A 21,411-nucleotide genomic window follows, 5' to 3' on the forward strand; every position below is an offset into this window, starting at 1 on the left:
TCCTGAAAGGCTGAATTCTGATAATCTTTTTAAAAACAAGAATTCCAGTTTATTTTTAAACATGTTAAAATCTGAACTGACTTACACTCATCAAGAAAAAAATTTTTTTTGCCAGTTTTCACTGCATACATTTTCAGAAATTCTGTCAAGGTTATCATTTATATATATAATAATTTAACAATATTATGTAATTTGTGGCTGTAAGACTGAACTTCTTAGAACCATTAGATCTGCAGAAAAAGGTGAGTGCTAATACACACATCTTGCCTAAGTTAGAAAATATACTTTTTAGAATTTCTTTAATGTCTTCCATGATTTTAAATAGCCAAAATATGTTACTTCCTGTTCTGGATTGTTTCATGTTGTTATTGTGAAACATTCATGGCTGCTGTGTTTATTTCACCACGGATGTGTGTTCATTTCACTGAGGGGTAGAGCTTGGTAATGGGTAAAAGATTTTGCAATCCTGTACTGGGTGGCTCAATATAAACCTTAATTATCCACCTGACTTGCAACAAAAACATTTTGCTGCATTAAAGATCTTGACGTTTGGGATGATATTGGGTGGTGATTACACACAGATTTGTTTGTATTATCCAGAGGGGAAGTTGGGAAAAAAACCCAAGGGAAGATGATACAGTGGATAATGCATAATATGAGCTGAAGTCCACAAACAGCCTAATTGAATGAAAGCACATTAAGTAAATAAGAGGAATACAGGATAAAGGTAACAGCATGGAAGTGTTCACCGGGACAGTGTGTCCCATTTAAGGCGTCCTGTTGGATGATCAGACGGTCACGGCTGTATGTTCGGCTCGCTAATACTTCTGTTCTGATTCAGCCCAGGGGTGACACTGGCCGACCTTTCCACCGGGGGACCTGCCAGCGATGGGCGGCATCGAGGTGAACCCGAGCTGCTCTGGGACCCCGCAGGGTAGAACACACGGTGGCCCCGAGCGCAGCGGGAGCCGGGAGAGGGGCAAGAACACCTCCGGGACGGGGTCAGACCTCGGGAACCGTGAGATGAGATGAAGTATCATCAAAAAACACCTCCCCGCAGGTGAAGGGCGCCGGGCCGGCCGCACAAGCCCCGCTGCCCGGGGAGCCGGCGGTGCCGCCGGGCCGGCCGCACAAGCCCCGCTGCCCCGGGAGCCGGCGGTGCCGCCGGGCTGCCCGGGCGGGGGAAGCAGCGCCGAACCCCGCAGCGCCGAGGCCGCCGAAGCTCGGCGCGCCGGGGCAGCCCCGACATGGCGGCGGGGGGCGGGCGGCGGGCGGGGCGGTGACGCGGCGGCGGCGGCGGCCGGTCGGTCCCGGCAGCCCCAGCGCTGCCCGCAGTGACGGGCGGACAAAGGGGCGCCGCGCCAGCCCGCACCAGCGGCCCCGGGCGGGTGAGTCGGGGCGGGGGGCGACAGCGGGCACGGGGCGGGCGAGCGGAGCGACATCCGCGGCCTGGCCTGGCCTGTCCCGGCCCGCGCGGCCCCGGCCTCCCGCCCCTGCCCTCCGCAGGCCCTGCGGGAGCGCGGCGGGGCCGGGATGGGGAGCGGGGCGGCGGCCGCACTCTGAGGCCCCGGCTTAGCGCCGCTTCCCCGCGGGGCCGGGGCTCGCTCCGAGCAGTGCGGGGTCGGCTGTGGGGCTGGGGGTCGCTCCGAGGGGCAGCGGTGCGGGGCCGGGGCTCGGGCCGGGCGGTGCGGCGAGGCCGGGCCGGCTGCGGGAGGCGCCGTTATCGCGCAGCTGCCTCAGCCCGTATCGCTGCTGCTCCTCGTTGGAGAACAAAGAGGATCAATTAAGAGTGTGCAATTACCGCCGTGCCCTGCCGGCAGTAGGCACGGCTCGGAACGCTTTTCCTCCCGTCGCTTTCCCAGGGAAGAGTGCTCCCCTCTGTTAATCTGAGGCGGTTTGGGGCCACGCAGCTCTAATGAGCACAGTACACGTTTAAATAATCGGCCAGTTTAGTGCATTAAACACAAACTGAAAGTGAGAAAATAGAGACTGAAGCACATGTGCCCTTGAATGTCTTCTCTACGATTCTTGTGAGCCTGTAGCAGAATGGATCAGAAGCAATGCACAGCTGTTACTTAATTTTTCACTGCTTTTCATACCTCTTAGTTGCATTTGAATATTTCCTTTTATTAGTCACCTTTTCAGCATTGAAAAAAATAATGTGGTCCATTAGGACAATTTTGCTGTCAGTATCAGCCTGATTTATGCGTGTGGTCACCCATGCTAGTAGTTAATGCTCTGAGACTATTTCATTTTACAGCATCCTGGAGACAGTTACTGATGACATTTCTCATCATCCTGTGAAGGGGTAAACAGTAGCAGTTTTGCAAAGTATCAGAGCAGTTCTGCCAGTTCAAAGAGGACCGTCCACCTACTGAAATACTTTGCAGAGTATGTACCTTCATAGATCAGCAAATTGAGGTGAGGTTAACCAGCTTGCTCAAGGTCATGGAGTGTCAGTGACAGAGTTAGCAATAATGGAATCCAGCCATCCTGGTTACTGGCTCTGTGCTCTCATTGGGTGACGCTCCCAAATAATTGCAGGTAGTTTAAACACTGGTTTGCATAAGTGCGAGTTGAGGCCTTCAAAACATTTTGGAGAAACAAAATGTTTGTGGAGTGCTTTAGATCCTGTGCTGCATTTGCATGTAGCTTAAAGTGATTGCTCAGCTTGGCATGGGAGGGAATTTTGAAGAGGACTTTGTAGTTTATTTTGTAAATATGCACTCAAAAAGCATCAATTTTACTGAGTATATAGTGTAGAAAGACTTGTGTAGATTTTAGGGGTAGATCATGAGATGTAACAAAAGTAGATTACACTGTAATTAGGCAACTTTTAAAACAGCACTGTGAAGACATGACTGTAAAGAGGTTTTCTTCTGAATGAAGTGTTTACCCGATGACATTCTGTAGTTATTTGCAGTTGTTATGAAGAAAAACAACCAACAAATGCACTGGGAAGCCATGGTGATGAGGTTGTTGGAAGTTAAAATGGGAACAAAAAAGTTCCTCAGTTGATTTATTTATTCAGCAGACACTTGTTAAGTAAAAACAAATCACAATTGATGTTATTTCTGACCCTGGAGAGAAGTTACGTTTCACTTCGTGTTTTTCTCTGTCAAGTTAAATTTATGAAGAAAGGGATTTCAAAGGAAACACTGGCAGAGCTGTGCTATTGTGACACCAGCAGTATATATTTAGTAACTTCAGGGAGGAAAGGTCCTTATTGTGCTGAAAAAATATCAGTGACAATTGTTTGTCAGGACTTCAAAGAGCACTGGGAAATGAGCTGGCATTGTTCAGGTATTACACGCTGGCCCTAGTGAGTGTTACCTCTGACAGATCCCTGCTCCTGCGGGAATTTTATTGGTGCTGCTGGGATCAGCCCATCTATGCAGTGCAAATCACAGGCCTGACACCACAGATCCTGGGTTGGGACAGATTTGCTTATGCTTACCTTTATGTGCTGCAAGTAATCGTGGTGACTATTGACCACAAAATTTAGTGGTTGTGTTGTAGTGGAGGTGCAGAAGAGTGGCAGCCAAGCTTCTGTTCATGTACTGTCTGGGGTACGTGACCTTATTCTCACCATTAGAGCTGCTGTGGGGTTAATCTGGGCAGAGTAGTTCTGGTGATACAAACTTTATCTGTAGAAATGTTGGTGGTTTCTCATTGATGGGAAAGGTGGGCTGTTATCAAGACTATCAACACTAAACCATCACATTTCCCTAGCGTATATGTGGTTTATCAATCAGTCTTTGGGAAAAGTGCTTTTGCTACTGTCACTTGGTGAGATGTCCCAGCAAGGTGACTTCTAAGCTAAAATTGTTGTCTCAAAAAGGATACTGGTTGCTTGCTTAGGAATCCAGAAATTTATCCCCTGAATGACACTGCTGTGTCAGTACATGTGTCTACTATAGGCCTGGGTTTGCCAGACATTACTTTTGCCAGTTTGGGCGGTGGATCCTCATCCAGCCAAGTTAAATAGGAAAAGGAAGCAATAATGGGATATACTTTTTTAAGATTGGTGGCTTTACACATGCAGGTTGTGGAATCCTGGGAGGTTTGCACACTGTTTTCCACAGATGTGTAACAAAAATGAGCCTGTTGGTAGGCGTAGTGATGCATACCTCCACTGATACTGAGAATTGTGGGGTTTTGGACACCGAACACTTGCCATGGACTGAGCTGAAGAAACTGGAGATGTGGTATGAAGCCAGGAATTGGAATGGAACATGTGCAGTGTTTCAAAAAAACCTAAAGCATCAAAATAATACTGATTATTATAAATAATACTTGAAAATTTTATTAAATATAGTCAGTTAAGTTGTGTAGCAGTAGCTTGCTGTTGGTTTTATGGTAGCTTAAAACATTTATTTTAAAAATCCCTTTTGTTAATGTCAAAGTTTGCCTGTATTTCTGTTACACGTGACGTGCACAGTGTAGATAGGTATGAGAACCAAAGATTCCAACATATTCTTACTGCATACTGCATTGAGCTAACTTTGGTAAAAGAAATTTAAATAAATAATTCTTAATCTTCTGCCTATGACAAGCATCAAAAGTTATTTTGTATTCCTACGAGCCAGCAGTTCTTCCACATTAGCTTTTCATATAGTCTTAATATGTTTGAATGGAACAATGAAACTCACTTTGCAATAGTACATGAAGTTGTTCAAGAAATAATACTTACACTTGCTGTACAAAGTCATTCCAGAGTTTGTTGATTCTTCTGAAACAAAAGGGATTCACCATAATTCCAAGAAGCACTCAGAACCCAAATTGCCACTTACAGAGCCATTTCTTTTTCTAGGCTCGTCTTAATAAGGTAACAGAACATCAGCTTGGAACACTATCATTGGGGATTTGTTTTCGGAATATTATTAGTAGCATTTCAGTGAAGTGGAAACAAGCCTGTACTCTGAAAAGAAACTGGATCATGGGGAAAGACATTCCAGTGAGACCCATGATTTTAGATTCTACAGGGATAATTTGCTATTTTAATAACTAAATAAATAAATTTAAAAGCTTCGTATGTGAATAAGAATCAGAACCTGTAAATCTGATGGTATGACAGATATACTTTAGTAAACACGTGAATGTGTGTCATGTTTCAAGTATGGAATACGTATCTGGTGCTTGGAAATGTGATCATCATGATGTTTAGAATGCAGAAACAAGCATTTGTTTTTGATTGTTCATAATGTTTGGGCTATTTGCTGCTAGAAATTTCAGAAACTAAATTCTTTAAGGTGCAACTAAACCAGTGTATTGGGCTGGAGAATAGGTGAAATGTACCTTGTTTTAAAAAGCTTTATGGGAAGTGGAAATGACATCTAATGAGTCAGCAGGAACTTTTTGTTCTTTTAATGTTTTTTACTATAAAGTTAGACCTCAAAGGATGCCTTCAGTTTGATAATTAACCTATAGAAGCTGCAGTGAAATATGAAGTTTTTGGGGGAGGAGAAGACTTTGTTCTCTCTGTCATGTGTAAAGTCGATGGTATGTGTGCTGAGGAGTCTGGCCTTAATTCTATTTTATGAATTATATTTGGGATTGTTTCTTGGTTGGGTCATGGGTTCTGGTTTAATTCTGGAATGTCACTCAAAATAGAACTGTGGGGGGGATCATACTTTGGTTAGAGGCAGTGGTGATAGAAAACCTGTAGTCTCTTCATAAAATAGTAAATCCCAAATCTGTTTGGTGTTACTCATCCCAGTCATTTTTCCATTCATTGCCTGTAACTATGCAGCTGGAACAGGGAGTTTAGTTTGAACAAGACATAGAGGTGTTCCCCATTCCTTTGTTCTGAATCCCTGGGATTTGACATACCTGGGTGCCTAGTTGAGGAGATTCCTAACTTGTTATACCTCCTCCGGGGAGGTCATCCCTACGGAAAGGTTCCTGCCTAAACAGTGACTCCTGCTGCCTCAGTGTCATTGTGTTTCCTCATTTCTGCCCTAGTGTTTCTCAGGTGTTGGTGTCCTGAGGCAAGGATGGGATTTCTTTTTGCTGTCATTTGGTTTGTGTTGCAGAGACCCAGCACAAGCAGCCCTAGTCATGGACTGGGCCCCCAAATGCTGCCACGATACACTGGAGAGGTGCTTATCCATTCATTTACAACAGTTTGTTAAATAGATGGAAACCCAGTGCAAATATTTTTTCTTTCTCAGTATTTTTGAAGGAACATGAGTAGAGGTAGATTCATAATCAAGCATCACGTTTTATATTTTTACACCTTTGTTAACTGCCTCAGTTTAGTACAGACTTATGGAAATAATCTTCTTGCCTTTTCTCTTTTTTTCCCATTTTTTCCTTTAGAATTGCCAAAATGCTTTGGAATTCTTAAACGATTCAAAAACTGAAGTCTCTGAGGATACAAAATCATAAGAACACAAGAAGCAGCAAGGAGGATTCAGTGCCAATGCAGCAACAAAAAAGACAGCCAGAGTTAGTGGAAGGAAATCTTCCTGTTTTTGTTTTTCCTACAGAACTTATATTTTATGCAGATGACCAGTCAACACACAAGCAGGTGTTGACTCTATATAACCCCTATGAGTTTGCCTTAAAATTCAAAGGTGGGTTTCTTAGGTTAAGTTCTATTTAAGGGCTAGTTGGTGATCTCCAATTATAATTCATGTAACAAATCGTATCTGTGACAAAAACAAAGTCGTGTCTCTACATGTATCTGTTAATGAAGCTGGTGATGTATTAATTAATTATTTGTTACCACTCCTGTCCTTTTCCTTGCAGTTCTTTGTACTACTCCAAATAAATATGCGGTGGTGGATGCTACTGGTGCAGTGAAGCCTCAGTGCTGTGTTGATATGTAAGTAGAAGTTGGTTGGGTTTTTTCCTAATATACAACATTTTATTATCTTAATTTCTTTCTTTATTTAAGAGGTTGTAAACGACAGCATGCATGTTGTAAAATACAAGTTGGATAAAGATATGTTTTCATAATCTCATGTATACTTGTGGCTCTGATTTTTGCTATTCTTTCCCTCTAGAGCAGAGGTATTACGATACTGGAGATACGTCCTTCTTTAATTTTGTCTTTGAGTATAAAATGCCAGTAAATGCATCTTGTAAGGTAGTTTGTAAGCCAGGAATGAGAGTAATATGAGACTCCTCAGAGCACCTTTTTGTTAGAAATAACAAGAAAAGCAAAACCCCCAGGGCTGGGATTTGTTTGTGAGAAATACTTGTTTGCAGATTGGCAAAATGGAAATGTATGCAGTTCTACTGAGCACATGTTCCTGGGCCATGTTAATAAAGGTAGTTTTGCCTACCTTTCACCCTGACCACCCCTCTCATTCTCAGATCTCTGTGTCTTCCCCTTGTCTCTCCTGTCAGGTGTCAACCCAGTAACTCAGAACAGAAGGAGGCTGCTTAAATGACCACAGTAATGTACAGGGTCTGTAGGCTGCTGAAAGCTGAAGAAGAGTAGGTGTATAAGCTAAAATAGACCAACTCTCTTTATGTTCTATTTGCCACATTATTTCTGTGCTGATGTACAGATACAGCTGAAGAAAGTCTGAAGTACCTATAAGAGCAGACTGAACTTTTTGAATAGACATTTTTCAAACTGCAAAACACTACCTGGAATCTCTGGCTAACAAATGGCCATATACAGAAACCTTTTGTCTGATAAATAATAAGTGTGCTTGGGGAATGGCTCTTTATTCCTGTAGACTGCTTTCTTTAGGTGCAATTTGAAAAATTCCAAGAACTCACCAAATAGAAAGGAAGTTTAAAACATGGAACTAGAAAAAAAAACTAATTTAAAACATGGAACTAGTTTCTATGAAAGTTTCAGTGAGCAGGGGCAACAATGCTAAAAATGGAACGAAACAGCTCAGAATATACCAGTGTATCAGTGAGCTATTCCAGTCTTCAGCAGACATTTACACAAGCTTGATTCATTTGGTTAAACAAATGGGTTTTATTAAATAAAGGAAAATAAGACATACACATGTTCCAAGGGGATTTTTCTGTGCAGCAAAACCCCCCATCCCTTTCCAGTGGTTGCTGATTAAGGACACTGTTTACTGCTAGGATATGAGCAGTACTATGCAAGTGTGGCCAGTTGCCAGATAAACAGATATTCTACAGAGCTTCCAATTATGCAATGATCTCTAAAAAGAAACAGGAGAATGTATCTGTTTATCAGGGTCTGCAGAAAATACCTCCTTGCTTGGCAGCAGATACATGTTCTCCTAGCACAGTGTTATGTAAAGATTCTGTTTAGGTTGGTAGTTAGTACCATGGTACTAGGAGTAGGAACACCAGTTTAAAAGGAAGTGTTAAAGGAAGAAATTTGAGCTGATCTGCTGTGCTGATATGCTGAGAGCTGTATGAATTAAGGTTGTGGGGGGAAAAGGCTTTTTGTTTTAGTGAAGGCAGCTGCCCAGTCAACACTCTACTTGCTGAAAGCCTGTCATAGGCACACTCCTTTGCCTCTGAAGTGACGTAAAACATCACTGCAGCCCTCTTGCTGAGGGGATGACTTGGTCTCTGTTTCTGTGTTGAATAGTCTATTCAAACTAGATACCAGTTGCAAGCACTGGCTACGTGCTAATGCTTGTAGATATCTTGATGTGATATAGTTCCTTTAAATGAAGACTGAAAAACAAAAATCCATTTCTTGCAGCATTTTGATGTATATATTATCACAAAGGTCAGTTTCTTGAAGCAATTTTAAGACTACTATCCTGTGTTACTAAGGGTACAGTCATTTTTTTCCCCCCCTGAGATGGCAACCTTCTTATTTGTACGTATGTTTTTCAGATTAGCTGCTGTTATCTTAGAAACTCAAAGTAACCTTTCACGAAAAAACATTTGGAAAAATAGTTGAAGTCCTTATTTACCATAAGAGCTGATACACTTCAAAACCTAAGTGTTGTAGCTTTTCAATGCTAGATACGTATTCTCATGATGAATCATGAATGCAGAGTGGAGGCAATTGAGCACAGCACTGCTCAGAGATCTTGTTTTGTTGTTGATCAGTACTATTTTAAAGCTGTGCTTTTTATAGGTTCCAAACATGCTCTCAGTGGTGGGTTTCTGATTTTGAAAATCCCTGTCTGACTCTTGTCCATAGAGTGAATGAATTTTGCTTCTGAGGAAGAATTTTAAAGCTTTAAGCCTGGTTTCCTCAAGAAGCTGGACTTTTTCTTGCCAAACACCTGTCCAACTCCTTTCCCTGTTCACTCTAGTCCCCTCATACCTTTTAAAATCACTGGCCAGCATCAAACAACTTTGATACAGGAGGAAGAGGCATCTTTCAGATAATTGTTGCTTCATCAGTTGGCAGCTTGGCCTCAGACTGAGGCAAAGATGGGCTTGAGAGGAGATGGGGGAGAGAGGAGGTAAGATCAAATCTTCAAGAACATTGAGTGATGGAGGAGGTAATGGAGGTCTGGATTATTCTAGTTTATCTGGAGGAGGAGGACAGAGGGCAAACTTTGTGATATAGGATGTAATTCCACAACGGACATGCTTCTTAGTAGTGCATCTGTTTGAAAATGTTGTTTTTCTCTGCAGTGTGATTCGTCACAGAGATGTTCGGGCTTCTTACTATGGTGTCATAGATAAATTCCGTCTCCAAGTGTCTGAGCAGAGCCAGAGGAAAGCATTAGGGAAAAAGGAGATTATTGCTACTCTGCTTCCATCTGCAAAGGAACAGCAACAGCAAAAGGAAGAGGAGGAAAAACGAATAAAAGAACACCTGACTGAAAGTGTCTTTTTTGAGCAGACTTTATGTCAACCAGGTAGCTGAAATCTTTTACCCCTCCTGTGTTCTGAATCAGTTTTGAATAGCTCTAGTGACTAGAAAGACTAGACTTAAAATATTTTTAAAATATAAACAGAAATAAGTTTTAAAATAATTCTTTTTATGTACCTGTAAGACTGCTGTCTTTATCACTTGAAGATGACAGTACACAAGAACCCAAACTGTGGCTATGCTGTTTATGCTGTCTTGATCAATCAAGAAAGACCTTTTGCTGCCCTGTATTTGCATGTCATACGTTGGAGAGTGCATCCACTGTTCCTCTGGACCAGGAGTTCTCACACAGACAATGGGAATTTATCTGTGAAAGGATGGTAGTTGTTCTTTCCCTTGAGCTCTTTAAAAGCATATGCCCCTTCTGAGTTTGTTCCAAACCCTTAATCCCCCATTTCCTGATGAGCAGGAAATATTGCCAGAACATCTTCTAAAGTGCTCCTTGTTCTCCGCCCATTCCTTTGTCTGTCCCACAAGAACAGAAAAGCACAGTTGGTGGCTGAAAACTGCGTGTGTCATACGTGAGGAAGTGAATCAAGAGTCTTGAAAACCTGGGCCAGACAGTTAAATTGAAGGGGTAGGATAAAAAGTGTCAAGTTGTACCTGAAATGAATCTAAACTGATTCTTGATCGTCTACATTCTTGTTACTTTTACTGATTTATGCTGAAATGTTCTTGTCACTGTTGTATTTTGCAGGACAACAAAAATCAATTCCAGAAAACAGATGAAGCTCCTTGAGAGTGTTCATGTTGTTAAAATGAATCTGTTTCACTATTTATACTGAGTTTGTTGGCTGGTGAAACACTTCTTATTAAAAGAAACCTCATAACAGATATTAGTAGGATACACAGTTAAAGCAAACCTACAAAGGTCTCCGGGCTCACAGAACAAAATGTTCCTGTGATAGTTGTTCCAGGAAAGAGGTTTGAGCCATTCTGAACAATCTGATACTGGTCTTAATCCAAATGCTATTTCTCTGCTTAAAAACCTTGTTGACTACATTATATCGCTTACTTACAGAAAAGCAGTAAACAAAGAAACTGCAGTATTTGCATGTAACCTACAACCTGGAAATAAGAGATTTTTGGAATTAAAATAGAGCACATATTGCTAGTCACTCAGGATAGGAGAAGTTGATAAAAACATTGGCTATTTTCCAATGGGCCTTAAGGATTTGGTTAGAGGTATTCAGCTAACATGTAAACAGCTCTTTTCAAAGATGACACAGTAGGCCTTTGAGTAGGTTCCAGCTGTTAAAGTGCAGGGCAATAAAGACTATGAGGAAGTCTTTATTGTCTATGGGTTGCATTTCCTTATTCTGGTAATCCTGAACTGTCAGAGTGGCTCACTCTCAAAGTTTTTAGAGTAAGATTTAAATTTTACTAATTTGTGGCATCTAAACAGACTCTGGCTCAGGTGTAGCCCTTGAATCCTGTAAAGAATGAAGGGGAGCTCATCTGGCCCAAGAACCTGTGCTTCTGCTGCAGGCGGGTTTTACTCAGGAGGTGTGAGCAGTTACCTGCCTATGCAGGTCTTTTGGGTGCTCTTAACTGATTGATTACTGATCACTGAAGGAACATATCAAGGAATGGAATCAGGATGCACAGGGAAACCTCAAGCATTGCTGAGACATCCAGATGTCCTGAGTGTGTATATATAGCAACTGGGCCTGGCAGGCTCTGTTCCTCCAGAAGGGAGGGGTTTGGGAAGTCATGTGAAAACAAGTTCCAGCATCAGAACAGGGAGCAGCCTCCTCCACCGCAGAATGCAGAAGGTTTAGAAGGGTGGGTTTAAGAGTTGTCTTCCACCCCCTGCAAACTCCAGAGCAAAAAGGAAGATCTGAGGATATTTCAGCTCCCATGTACTGCAGACATTCTTGCAGAATATTTAATGTTTATATTATTCAGATATTCCTTACAGGTGGTGCTGTCTTGCTTTTTCAGAAAACAGAACTGCCTCGTCGGGACCGAGTTTACTCACAGTCTTCCTTGGAGTAGTGTGTGTCGCAGCACTAATGCTACCTACATTGGGGGAAATGGAATCCCTGGTGCCTCTCTACCTCCACTTAAGTGTGAATCAGAAGTTAGTAGCTGCTTATGTTTTAGGTAAGCACTTTGGATTTTATAAACATTTTCCTGCAACATCTATGAGTTTGGAAAACTTTGCCTGTCTTTGCCAGTGGCCTCAGGAAACTGGATGGAGACAAAACACCACATTACATTTTGTTTTGCATCTTGGCTTAGATCTTAATTTGCAGCCGTGGTGATAGCAGGGTAAATTAGTTATTGTGTTTTAGACCAGATTTGAGTTGATACCTATTGCACACAGGCCCCTACATGCTAATTTCAGCTTTATTTGATGATGGGCCAACAACAGTCATCTGCCAACAAACCTGAATAGAATGTGCTGTTTCTTACTCTTGCATTGCAATAGTTACTCTATTGCAGAATGTAGAATGTGTTACTGTGTTTCTCCCTCCAGCCCCCATGAGCTGTTTTTTAAGGCTTCATTCTCAGTACCTGTTTAATAAGCACCTGATACATGTAGCAGTAAGTTGTTGTAAACCCTGAGACCACTACCATCCACAGTTCTTCCTGATTTGTAACTTGCTCCCGCATGAGCCAGCATAGATGAGTTGCACATTTCATTTGTTATGACTGTTTCTCTATAACTATTTCAGATTTGAAGAACAGTCACACTAAACTCAATTCTCCTGTCCCACTACCTGGCAGAAATGAGGATTTAAAGGAAAAGAGCTAGGCAGCTTCAAAACTGATAGCTAGAGGTGAGGTAGTCATGGGGAAAAGTGCAAGTTCTTGTTGGTTCATGCATACTGCTGACTCACAAAGGTCCATCTGCTGAAGTGGCTTGAAATCTCACTTGTGGCTCTTTGCCCAAACTGATGCTGATGGATTCTCAGATCGGACCTTGCAGTAATTCTCACTTTGTTTTTATCTCTGCTTTTGAAATTGACTCCAAGTTCTGCTTGTGCCAGCTACAGTTTTAAGCCCTTTGACTTTATACATTTGCAGCAACTGAACCTGTTTCTTGATTGCCTATGAAGTTTTGACAGGTTTTGACTTCTTTGCTGGCAGCATTTTTAGTGTTCATGGACAGATTCTTTTGTGTGCAACTCTTGCTCATGTAGAAAGTCAATTGCTCTTGAGAAGTTGAAACCACTTTCTTCCACAAGGAAGTACAACTGGATTGTGGAGCAAATCCAATTGGCAAGGGTTGTTATATCACACTGACAGGACTATATGATATTTGAGAAGTATTTGATTAACAGAAATGAGTTAAACCCTTTATTGTCTGGAAGTCCCTGTACAAGTGGTACAGGCTGTTCTCCAGAAGCCTCTGCTCTTCGTCTGTGATGATGGAATTGATCCAAGCTAAGGATCCAGCAGCTGTGGGAGCACTGGTTGTCTGAACCAATACAGACCTAAATAAATAGCTGAGCTGTAGTTCCTTGTTAAGGGATAAATTGCTGATCTAATGGAAGGCAATGTTGCAGCTCTGTTCTGTCATGCTTCTGCCTTCACCATCTTCATAAAGTAGCCAAGTTCCATCAGTATGGAGTGGCAGGAGATAAAAAAGTCTCAGAAATGTCTTTATCCATGGTGAGATCTGTAGGCTTTAGCCAAGCTCTCTGAACTGAAAGGCTGTTACAGTGACATCATCTGAGCCTGCAAGAAAGTGAGATAGCCCAAGAACTGATAAATTGTTATTTTGATGTTACATAAGGCTGGAATTCAGGGACCCCTTATGTTCTTCCCTTACCTTGTGCAATATAACCCATGGCTAAGAACTGCAGATTTGGGGTTTTTTTCCTGTATCAGCACATAATTAAAATTAACTTTGCAGTGTGTCATGAGTAAGTTTATTAGCCCCTATTTCCTGTTTTCATCTGGTTTTAATTGTTTTTAACCTCTATCAGAGCAGTTCTTTTTTTCTTCCCTCTTTAAAGGTCACAACAAAGAGTCTGTTGAAAGCTCCCTCTGCAGACTGACAAGGAAGCTTAACATCTTTGTGTAAAACTGGTCTTTGATCAGTTACTATGCACAGAGCTGAAAAAAGCCTTGGAGCCTTCAACTAATCTGCCTTACTGATGATTCAGCATTCGAATGACACTGCCCATAACTGGCCCCCAAGAAAAATGGGGTTTAGGTGCTAGTGTTACACTTACCCAAGTCAAAAGTTCAGTGTTAAGATTTTCCAGTAAAGAGATCAGTAATTGTTTGGAGTATTTATATCTTCATTGACATTCAGTTATTACATGCACCACACTTCAGCGTTGATTTTTTGACTACATCAAAATTTGGAGCCATACTTCTAATATTTAAGTGTATATATAGATGCTTTCTGCATGTATTTATGCACTTTTACTATATTTTCTGGCCTGTGGCAGAGTAAACTCTTTATTTTAAATGTTTTATTTTGCGTGAAATCAAAGTGCTTAGTTCTTAATTCTTGTCTTTCAGGTCTCATCACCATGGTTATTTTGAGAACATGAGCAATGAGTTCATAGGATGTCTAACACCTTACTGTATATTCACATAATGAATGTGGACTGCCTTTTACTCCCATTTGGCTCATTAAGATGCTAGCAAAACTGTTCAGTGATTTAAGATACCTTCAGAAGTGTAATATATTTTAACTGTGTATAATAAATGAAAGACTCAAAGCACTTTGCGGTGCTTCTGTAACAGACAGCTATGAAATGTTCAGTGATACCTGTGAAAATAATTTGAAAAAACTTTTATATCTATGCCTACTGTAAAAAATCCTTATTAAAACAACATTTGTTATTTTTAGTCTATGTTCACATCAGTGCGTGATCACTATAAAAGCAAACTGTCTTCTGTAAAAACGCTCATTTGGTTTGTGGTTGTACCTGCCAAGGCTGGCACATAACACTTCTGTATATACATACCAGAGAAGTGAGAGTCGTGACTGATCATTGAAGAAAATGAAAAATTCCATCAGTGAAACTATGAAATAAACCATGAATTTTAGGTGAAGAAGTAATTCTCAAATTTCTTACTTCATCATTACCAATATACCGAGTGCTCATTTTCTTACCTGGGGAAATAATTTTTTGCAACGGCCATTTTGTACCACAATTGTAGACAATAAATCAAATTCTGTAATCAGACCCCTTCATTTCTTAGGGATGCATGGAAATGGCATTAACACAAGCTCATACAAATACAAAATTCACCTTTTTTTCTATTTTAGAGACCAAACTAAGTGTAATAGCAAAGGCATTTCTCTACATCCCTCCCCCCACAGCTACCACAGGGACTTCTTTTCTATCAGAAACTTCTGCTTCAATGCCAGTTTCATATTTGAGGTGAACATTAATCTTGTTTCATCCAACAAGCATTTCCCTTCATTTAACATTTCATTGTCAAGATGTTAATTCTAAAAGGGGCAGCTATTATGGTGTTGGGTTCATACAGACAAATCTTTGTAAGAAGTCTATAGAGTATGCTCTGATATGAATAAAAAAGTTTGGAAATCAGACCTTCTTTCCCCCTGCATGTTACGGGTCACTTTTCTGCTTAATCATGGAAATACAAAGAAACTGTGCAAAAAACAGTTTCTTAAAAAAAAAAAAAAGAGAGAAAGAGAAGTTGAAAAAAGTTGTTAACCACTACAATTTTTCTTATATAATGCTACTTCAGTTTGATTCTTGGAAGAACAAGGATTGTGTCATCTATCAGCATCAGATGATAAAGTCAAACATTAACAGTCATTAAGAAAAAACCAAAAAAGGTTCCCAGCTGGTTTAGAAGGCCATGTGCCAGAGCATGCTGCAGGCACAGCACTTCCCTCCAACACTGAGCTTGTGGCTGGGTCAGTGTTTTCCTGCCACTGCAGGACTCTGTTCCTGTAGCTTCACAGTTCTGTGAAGTACCTACACTGAATTCTGATTTTCACGAGGTGGTTTAACCTGTTGCTGCATGGGGAAAGGTGAGGGAATGGAACAGAAGTTGGGGAGATAAAAGCACCATGTCGTACCTTATCTTAGCACCCAACAGCCTGGCTAAACATTTTGGTGTGCCCACGCTGATTAAAAAAGCCCAACACGAACCCTTTTTTCCCCCTATATCCTGGTGTTCCAGTCATGGACCGGGATCATGTTTTCCTGGACAGTTGCAGAAGTACAGAAGTGACAATCTCACCTGTAGGAATTCAGAGTCACTGTAACCAGGTCTGACACTTGGAACTGCCTCAGTCCTGCAGGACAGCACATGTGTGGAGAAGGCAGATCCCAGGACACAGATGCCAGCAGTCGTTTTCAAGGAATCTGAAGAGAAATGATTGGTTTAAAAAAACACCTTGACCAAAGAAATCAGGAACAAAAATTTACCGTCAACCAAAAAGACTAAAAACAGTGGACCACTTCTTTGTCAAGGCAAGCGAGGAGCAATACACAGAAAAAGATTAAATGCACAGAATAACTCAGCAGATGCAGATAAAACTGGTACTTGGGTGAAATAAGGATGACAAGTGTGAATTCTGACTGCTTTCTCCTTCAGGGAGATTGCAGCACACTGCAGAATCACAGGTTTATCCCAGTTGGGAAAACAAGACCTGAGGACAGTTTCAGTTCAGCAGTGAGGGAGAATGTATCAAATTATGTTACAGCATAGTCATAGCAGGGCATCAGTAAAATTTTACCAGGTGGATACACAAGATTTGTGAGGTATTTCCTGATTTTATATATATTTATGTGCATGCACATACCTCTAGTACTTACATACTAGAGTTGCAGGAAACACTGGATGCCTTTGGAAATAAGACCCGAGACAGTGAATATACCTCTTAGAAACACCAGGAAAAACAGTTAAGTGTGTACGTCATTTCCCGTTCCTGACTCCTAACACAAACAAACAGTCATTTCCTTGCAATGGGCAAATATTTTCAGCAGACAGTTGGGAGGGCTTTGAGATCATCCAGTAGAAACAATCCTGGTGTTTACCCAGCACTTGCTATGGCACCGATAGCTCAGACGAGCTGTGCTGGCAGCAGGAAGTGGGAATGCTGCCGAGATCACTTTGGGGAGCGTCACTCCCTGTCGCTGTAGGCTTGGTACATGATCTTCTCTAGGTGTTTGCACTTGTCTGGATCAGAAAATCCTGAGATGATCGTGTTTCTCTAGAGGAGTGAATCACAGTGTGCTTGAAACTTCAGTAGACCCAGGGCACCGTTCCAGAGCTCCAGGGACAGACAGGGCTCTCAGGGAATCAGTTAATTGCACCAGGGATCACAGCTGATGATGGAGCCCCAGAGAGCAGGTCTGGCACCCTCACACAGCCACCACCTGGAAACAAATCAGTCTCTGCAAAGGGAAAAGCTGAGTTGCTGCTGCTGACATGTCTCAAGACATGCCCCAGGAAGACAGTGGAGCGTTGCTGCGAGATGGGAAGAGTCACTGCTCTTGAAACAGCTCCACAGGGATATTTGCAGCAGCTCCAAGAGAAGCGCATGCACAGAACTGTGCCTTCAACAAAAAAAGCAGAGAAATCCTGAAATCAGCTAATTAAGAGCTGTCAAATCCCATCATAAGTTATTTCATCTTTCCTCCTACGTACAAGTATCTGATAACCAACAAGCCTAAACTGGAAAGAGGCTGCCAAATAGGTTTGGCAATAAATCATTGTATTTTAGTCCTCATTTGTCAATGTACATTTAAGATACCTCACTTTCCTTGTAACAGCTTCCCTTATAAATGCAAAGTTCCATTGCCCCTTTCCTTTGTCAGGAGTGTGAATCTCACACTTCAGACTTACACTCAGGGCAACATCAAATTTAAGGATCAGGTCTTAAAAAAACCCCTTGTACAGGAGGCCTTAAAAACCCCCAAAACCTTGAATCATTTTCTCTGCCAGGTGGGCATTTGAGTTGTTGAGTCGGAGCAGCTCAGGTGCTTTGCCCTCTGGCCTTGCATAAGCCCCTCTGGGCAGAGAAAAGAAGGGAACACACTGCCCTACAAAGCATGCAGGCCTGAGCAATCCTGGTATTGACCCTCCTGCCAGCTGTGTGCAGAGAGAGGGGCCAAGTGGCCGTGGAAAACAGGTTCCCTCCTGTGTCCCTGGGAAACAGGGCACTCACCTGCTCACTGCAGTGTAGGGAAGGCACCATCTCCCACTAGAAGTGGAGGAGAAAGAGCCAAAGTTAATAGTGCTGGAGTCCCTTTCCTGCAGGCATAATGTGCTGCCTGAGGAAATTAAATTAAGACGGAAACCACTGAAGGAGAGTGAAGTTCACTGCTGCCAGCAGCCCATCACTCACTTGTTACTGCCCCACAGGAGCTTGTGAGGATTGGGAAACCATCGCCACACAGTCAGCAAGAGCCATTTACAGATAACGACCTCAGTGAAAGGAGTCTGGAGAACAAGTGCATCCTCCAAAAAGGAGAGTTGGAGGAATGAACACAGGCAGGCAACACTTGCAGTGTCTCAACTAAAGCCGAGTAATGGCATACTCTCACTTTTGGGTGTATTTTTGTCTTCTGTAGAAGCTCTCCTCTGAACGCTAATGAGCTGTTTACTTTGGATAATGAGCTGTAGCTAATGCACATCAGCTCTTGGAAATCTGCAAAGCTGTATGACCATGCTGACAATATAATCTGGAATTACATGCAGGCAAAGCGACCATGCTGGTCTTCAAAACAGCAGAGACTGCAAAGAAATAATTTAAGCAAGAGCACAACCACGATTACAGCTATGGGTGTCTCCTCATTGTGAGGAAAAAGGCTAAGTAACAGGTGCCCTGTAATGGAACTTAAATGCATGTTTCCAGTTAAAAAAAAAACCCTAGCAATAAAATTTTCAATAGCAAAATATGATTTACAGTAAAAATATGAGAGTGTTCTTCTCCAGAAAACTGCACACTCAGTGGCTCGAGGTATGAACATCAAGGCATTAGATGAGCATTTGCTTTGACAGACATAAACAAACAAGCAAAAAAAAAGAGAAACAAAACTGCAGTAGGGCTCTGGAAACCCACGTTCTGTCAACATCACCAAACCCATTAGCGCCTTTCCCTCAAGAATCTGCCAGGAATCTCCACAATCCAAACTGACTGCTGAAGTGAATGCACTTAAAATGAAAGGATGTTGGTGTATTTTTAGCAGCAAGCTTCTTGCAGTGATTTCAGTGCCAGCTTTATTTAAACTGGCTTGAAAGAAAACACAGTACCCGATTTCTGTGCCACAAACCCCAACATGTGCTATGCACATCATGGATTTGATTTTTCTCCACACAAGGACAAAAAGTAACCAGGAGAACCACATTTCCAAAGATTAGTCCATGCAGCAAAACCTGCTTCCTCTTGAGCAGCTCTTCCTAGCTGGGTTGACATCCAGCAAAATTCTAAATATTTGCAAACAATTATTTGTCATTGAAGAAAATCTTAAAATAGCAAGCATTTTCTAAGGCTCTGATGAAACAAATAATAAGAAACCAAACTAACAGAAGAATTTTGAATTTGATAAATGCCAGATTTGTCTGAGGAATCTTTGTGACATTGGGGATGTCCCACCAGTTCCTTGAGAGACACAGGGGAGCCAGCACGAAGGCATGTTGAGGCTGTGTTTGGTTTTGGTTTAAATGCACCCGACTCCTCCCCCCTTCTGAAATTTCTGCTCCCAAGCCAGCTACTGAAAGTCAAACAAGGTTATTCTCTTTCAGTGGTTTATTTTTTTCCTCTCTTGTGCTTCTACCACAAAGCCCCAGTGGTGGAAGCAGTCTCAGCATGTGTGTGGGGTCTGGGTCTTTGGGATGCAGGGTGTTTGCCTCGAGTGCTCCGTGCCAGAGGAAAGGCATCTCCTGAGCAAGGCCTGGCCTGACTGGCAACTGCTCTCAAGTTTATCAAACAAGGATGCTGCCACCAGATATGCAGAAATGGCAAGGCTCCGCTAGTACGGGTAAAACAATCACCCCAAGAAAATGAACCTGAGGTGACAATTTTTGCACCCAGTTATTGAAAAGGATTCTTGTCAAGCACTCCTCTCTGTATCAGTAAGGTTTCAATTACTGTATTGTAGCTGTAAACATTCAGTAGCATTTACAAATATTTTAACTTGTTGCTTCCATGAGAAAAGGGATCAACTTAAACTCCATCTGCCTGTTGGTGATGAGAAAGGTTGCTTAAAACAGGATAGGAAGAGCTCACACAGTTTAATTATGACTCCTAAAGCTCTCTATTTTAAGTAAATGAGTTATGACTCCAACATATGCGAGAATACAACAGCATAAAGTGAACATTTCTAAAATGACGACTGTTAAGGGAGGCACAAGCTGTTCTCAAGCTCATGGAGTGCTGGAGGTCCCTCCAGTCGCTTTATTGGCAAATCATTGCACAATAGCAGGGCTGGACTCACAAACACAGGACTGATACTGGAACCACAGCACACATCTATAAATGGAAATATCTCAGTCTCACCAGACTTTGGAGACTTGTTTTGTTTCTACGGGTTGGTGATCATTTACTCTCAAGTTTTATGGAAAAAGGTGAAAAGAAAGAATTTCAGATTAAGTTCTTACCCTGATCTCAGGAGGACCTTGGGCAGCTGCTCAGCTGAGCATTCAGGTCACCTGCCTCACTGGCAACACACAGAAGACCATGCAAGTCAATCTAGCTGAGGCACAGGCTCATTTTTCCTGGCATCTGTACTTCTCTTCCAGAGGGAAGTATCTATCTTCTATTTAGTATCTCTGCTAAATGCAGCAACCAGTGAAGGGCTCATTCCAAAAATACAGCCCCCTGAGCACTGGCACGGTTACTGACGTTCCCTCAGCAACTGTGTCATTCTGGAGAAGGTGGAAGGAAGAAAAACACCCATCAGTTGTCAAGGAAGACACAATGGCCCAAGATCTGATTTAACTGCCAACAAATCCTGCAAAATAATTTTCAACCAGCCCAAGCAAGTGCCAAACACAAGTGTGACTTTTGGAAGGTGCCATTTGTGGCAGAATCCCAGAGAGAAGCAGAGGCAATATTAAAAGCATGAGTTACTAGACAAGTACAGGGTTGATTATGTGCATTGTATAACATCCTTGCATCCAGATACATGTTCTGGAGCATAACTTGGTTCCAAAATTTTTCATTTTGGTGGAAAAAACCCCTATATGTGTCTCTGGACTCCAGGGTGCGAAGCTGAAGCTTCCTGGTGACGTGGAGATAAAACAGTGAGATGCTTTTCCACAATTTCAAAGCAATTTCTGTTTTGCAAAAGCAGGGAAAGGAACAGATACAGATAAATAACTATTTCACTCTCCTCCAACAGCATTAATTGGCCCAGAGAGATTGTGGACTCCCCATCCCTGGAACTGTTCAAGGCTGGGTTGGATGGGGCTTGGAGCAACCTGGTCTGCCAGAAGGTGTCCCTGCCCATGGCAGGGGTGGAATGAGATGGTTTTTAAGGTCCCTTTCAACCCAACCCATTCCATAATTCTGCAATTAACTGCCCTATTAAAGCAAAACACAAAGACTCCCCAGTTCTTCCCAAGAGTTAAGACCTTCAGTACTTTCCAGTAGCCAGGAGTAGCTTCTGTCTTCCAAACTATTTCACCACAACTTCCTCTAGGTATAAACTAGGGACACGTATTAC

The 21,411-nt window shown here is 42.1% G+C and overlaps 1 protein-coding gene across 2 annotated transcripts; it reads left to right on the forward strand.

Moving 5' to 3' along the window:
• The first annotated feature begins 1,290 nt into the window (after positions 1 to 1,290).
• On the forward strand, positions 1,291 to 15,312 carry MOSPD1 (motile sperm domain containing 1). Of its 2 annotated transcripts, XM_032124400.1 has the most exons (7): positions 1,316 to 1,388; positions 5,392 to 5,502; positions 6,322 to 6,578; positions 6,754 to 6,829; positions 9,547 to 9,773; positions 11,732 to 11,893; positions 14,270 to 15,312. In XM_032124400.1, exons 3-7 carry the CDS (start codon positions 6,425 to 6,427, stop codon positions 14,299 to 14,301), a joined length of 651 nt encoding a protein of 216 aa, XP_031980291.1. In that variant the 5' UTR covers positions 1,316 to 1,388; positions 5,392 to 5,502; positions 6,322 to 6,424; the 3' UTR covers positions 14,302 to 15,312. The 2 variants fall into 2 exon arrangements, with proteins under 2 accessions (XP_031980290.1, XP_031980291.1); XM_032124399.1 differs by lacking the exon at positions 5,392 to 5,502 and having other exon boundaries at positions 1,291 to 1,388.
• Positions 15,313 to 21,411: the final 6,099 nt, after the last annotated feature.

This window comes from Corvus moneduloides, chromosome 14, assembly GCF_009650955.1.
Source record: "Corvus moneduloides isolate bCorMon1 chromosome 14, bCorMon1.pri, whole genome shotgun sequence".
NCBI lineage: Eukaryota > Metazoa > Chordata > Aves > Passeriformes > Corvidae > Corvus > Corvus moneduloides.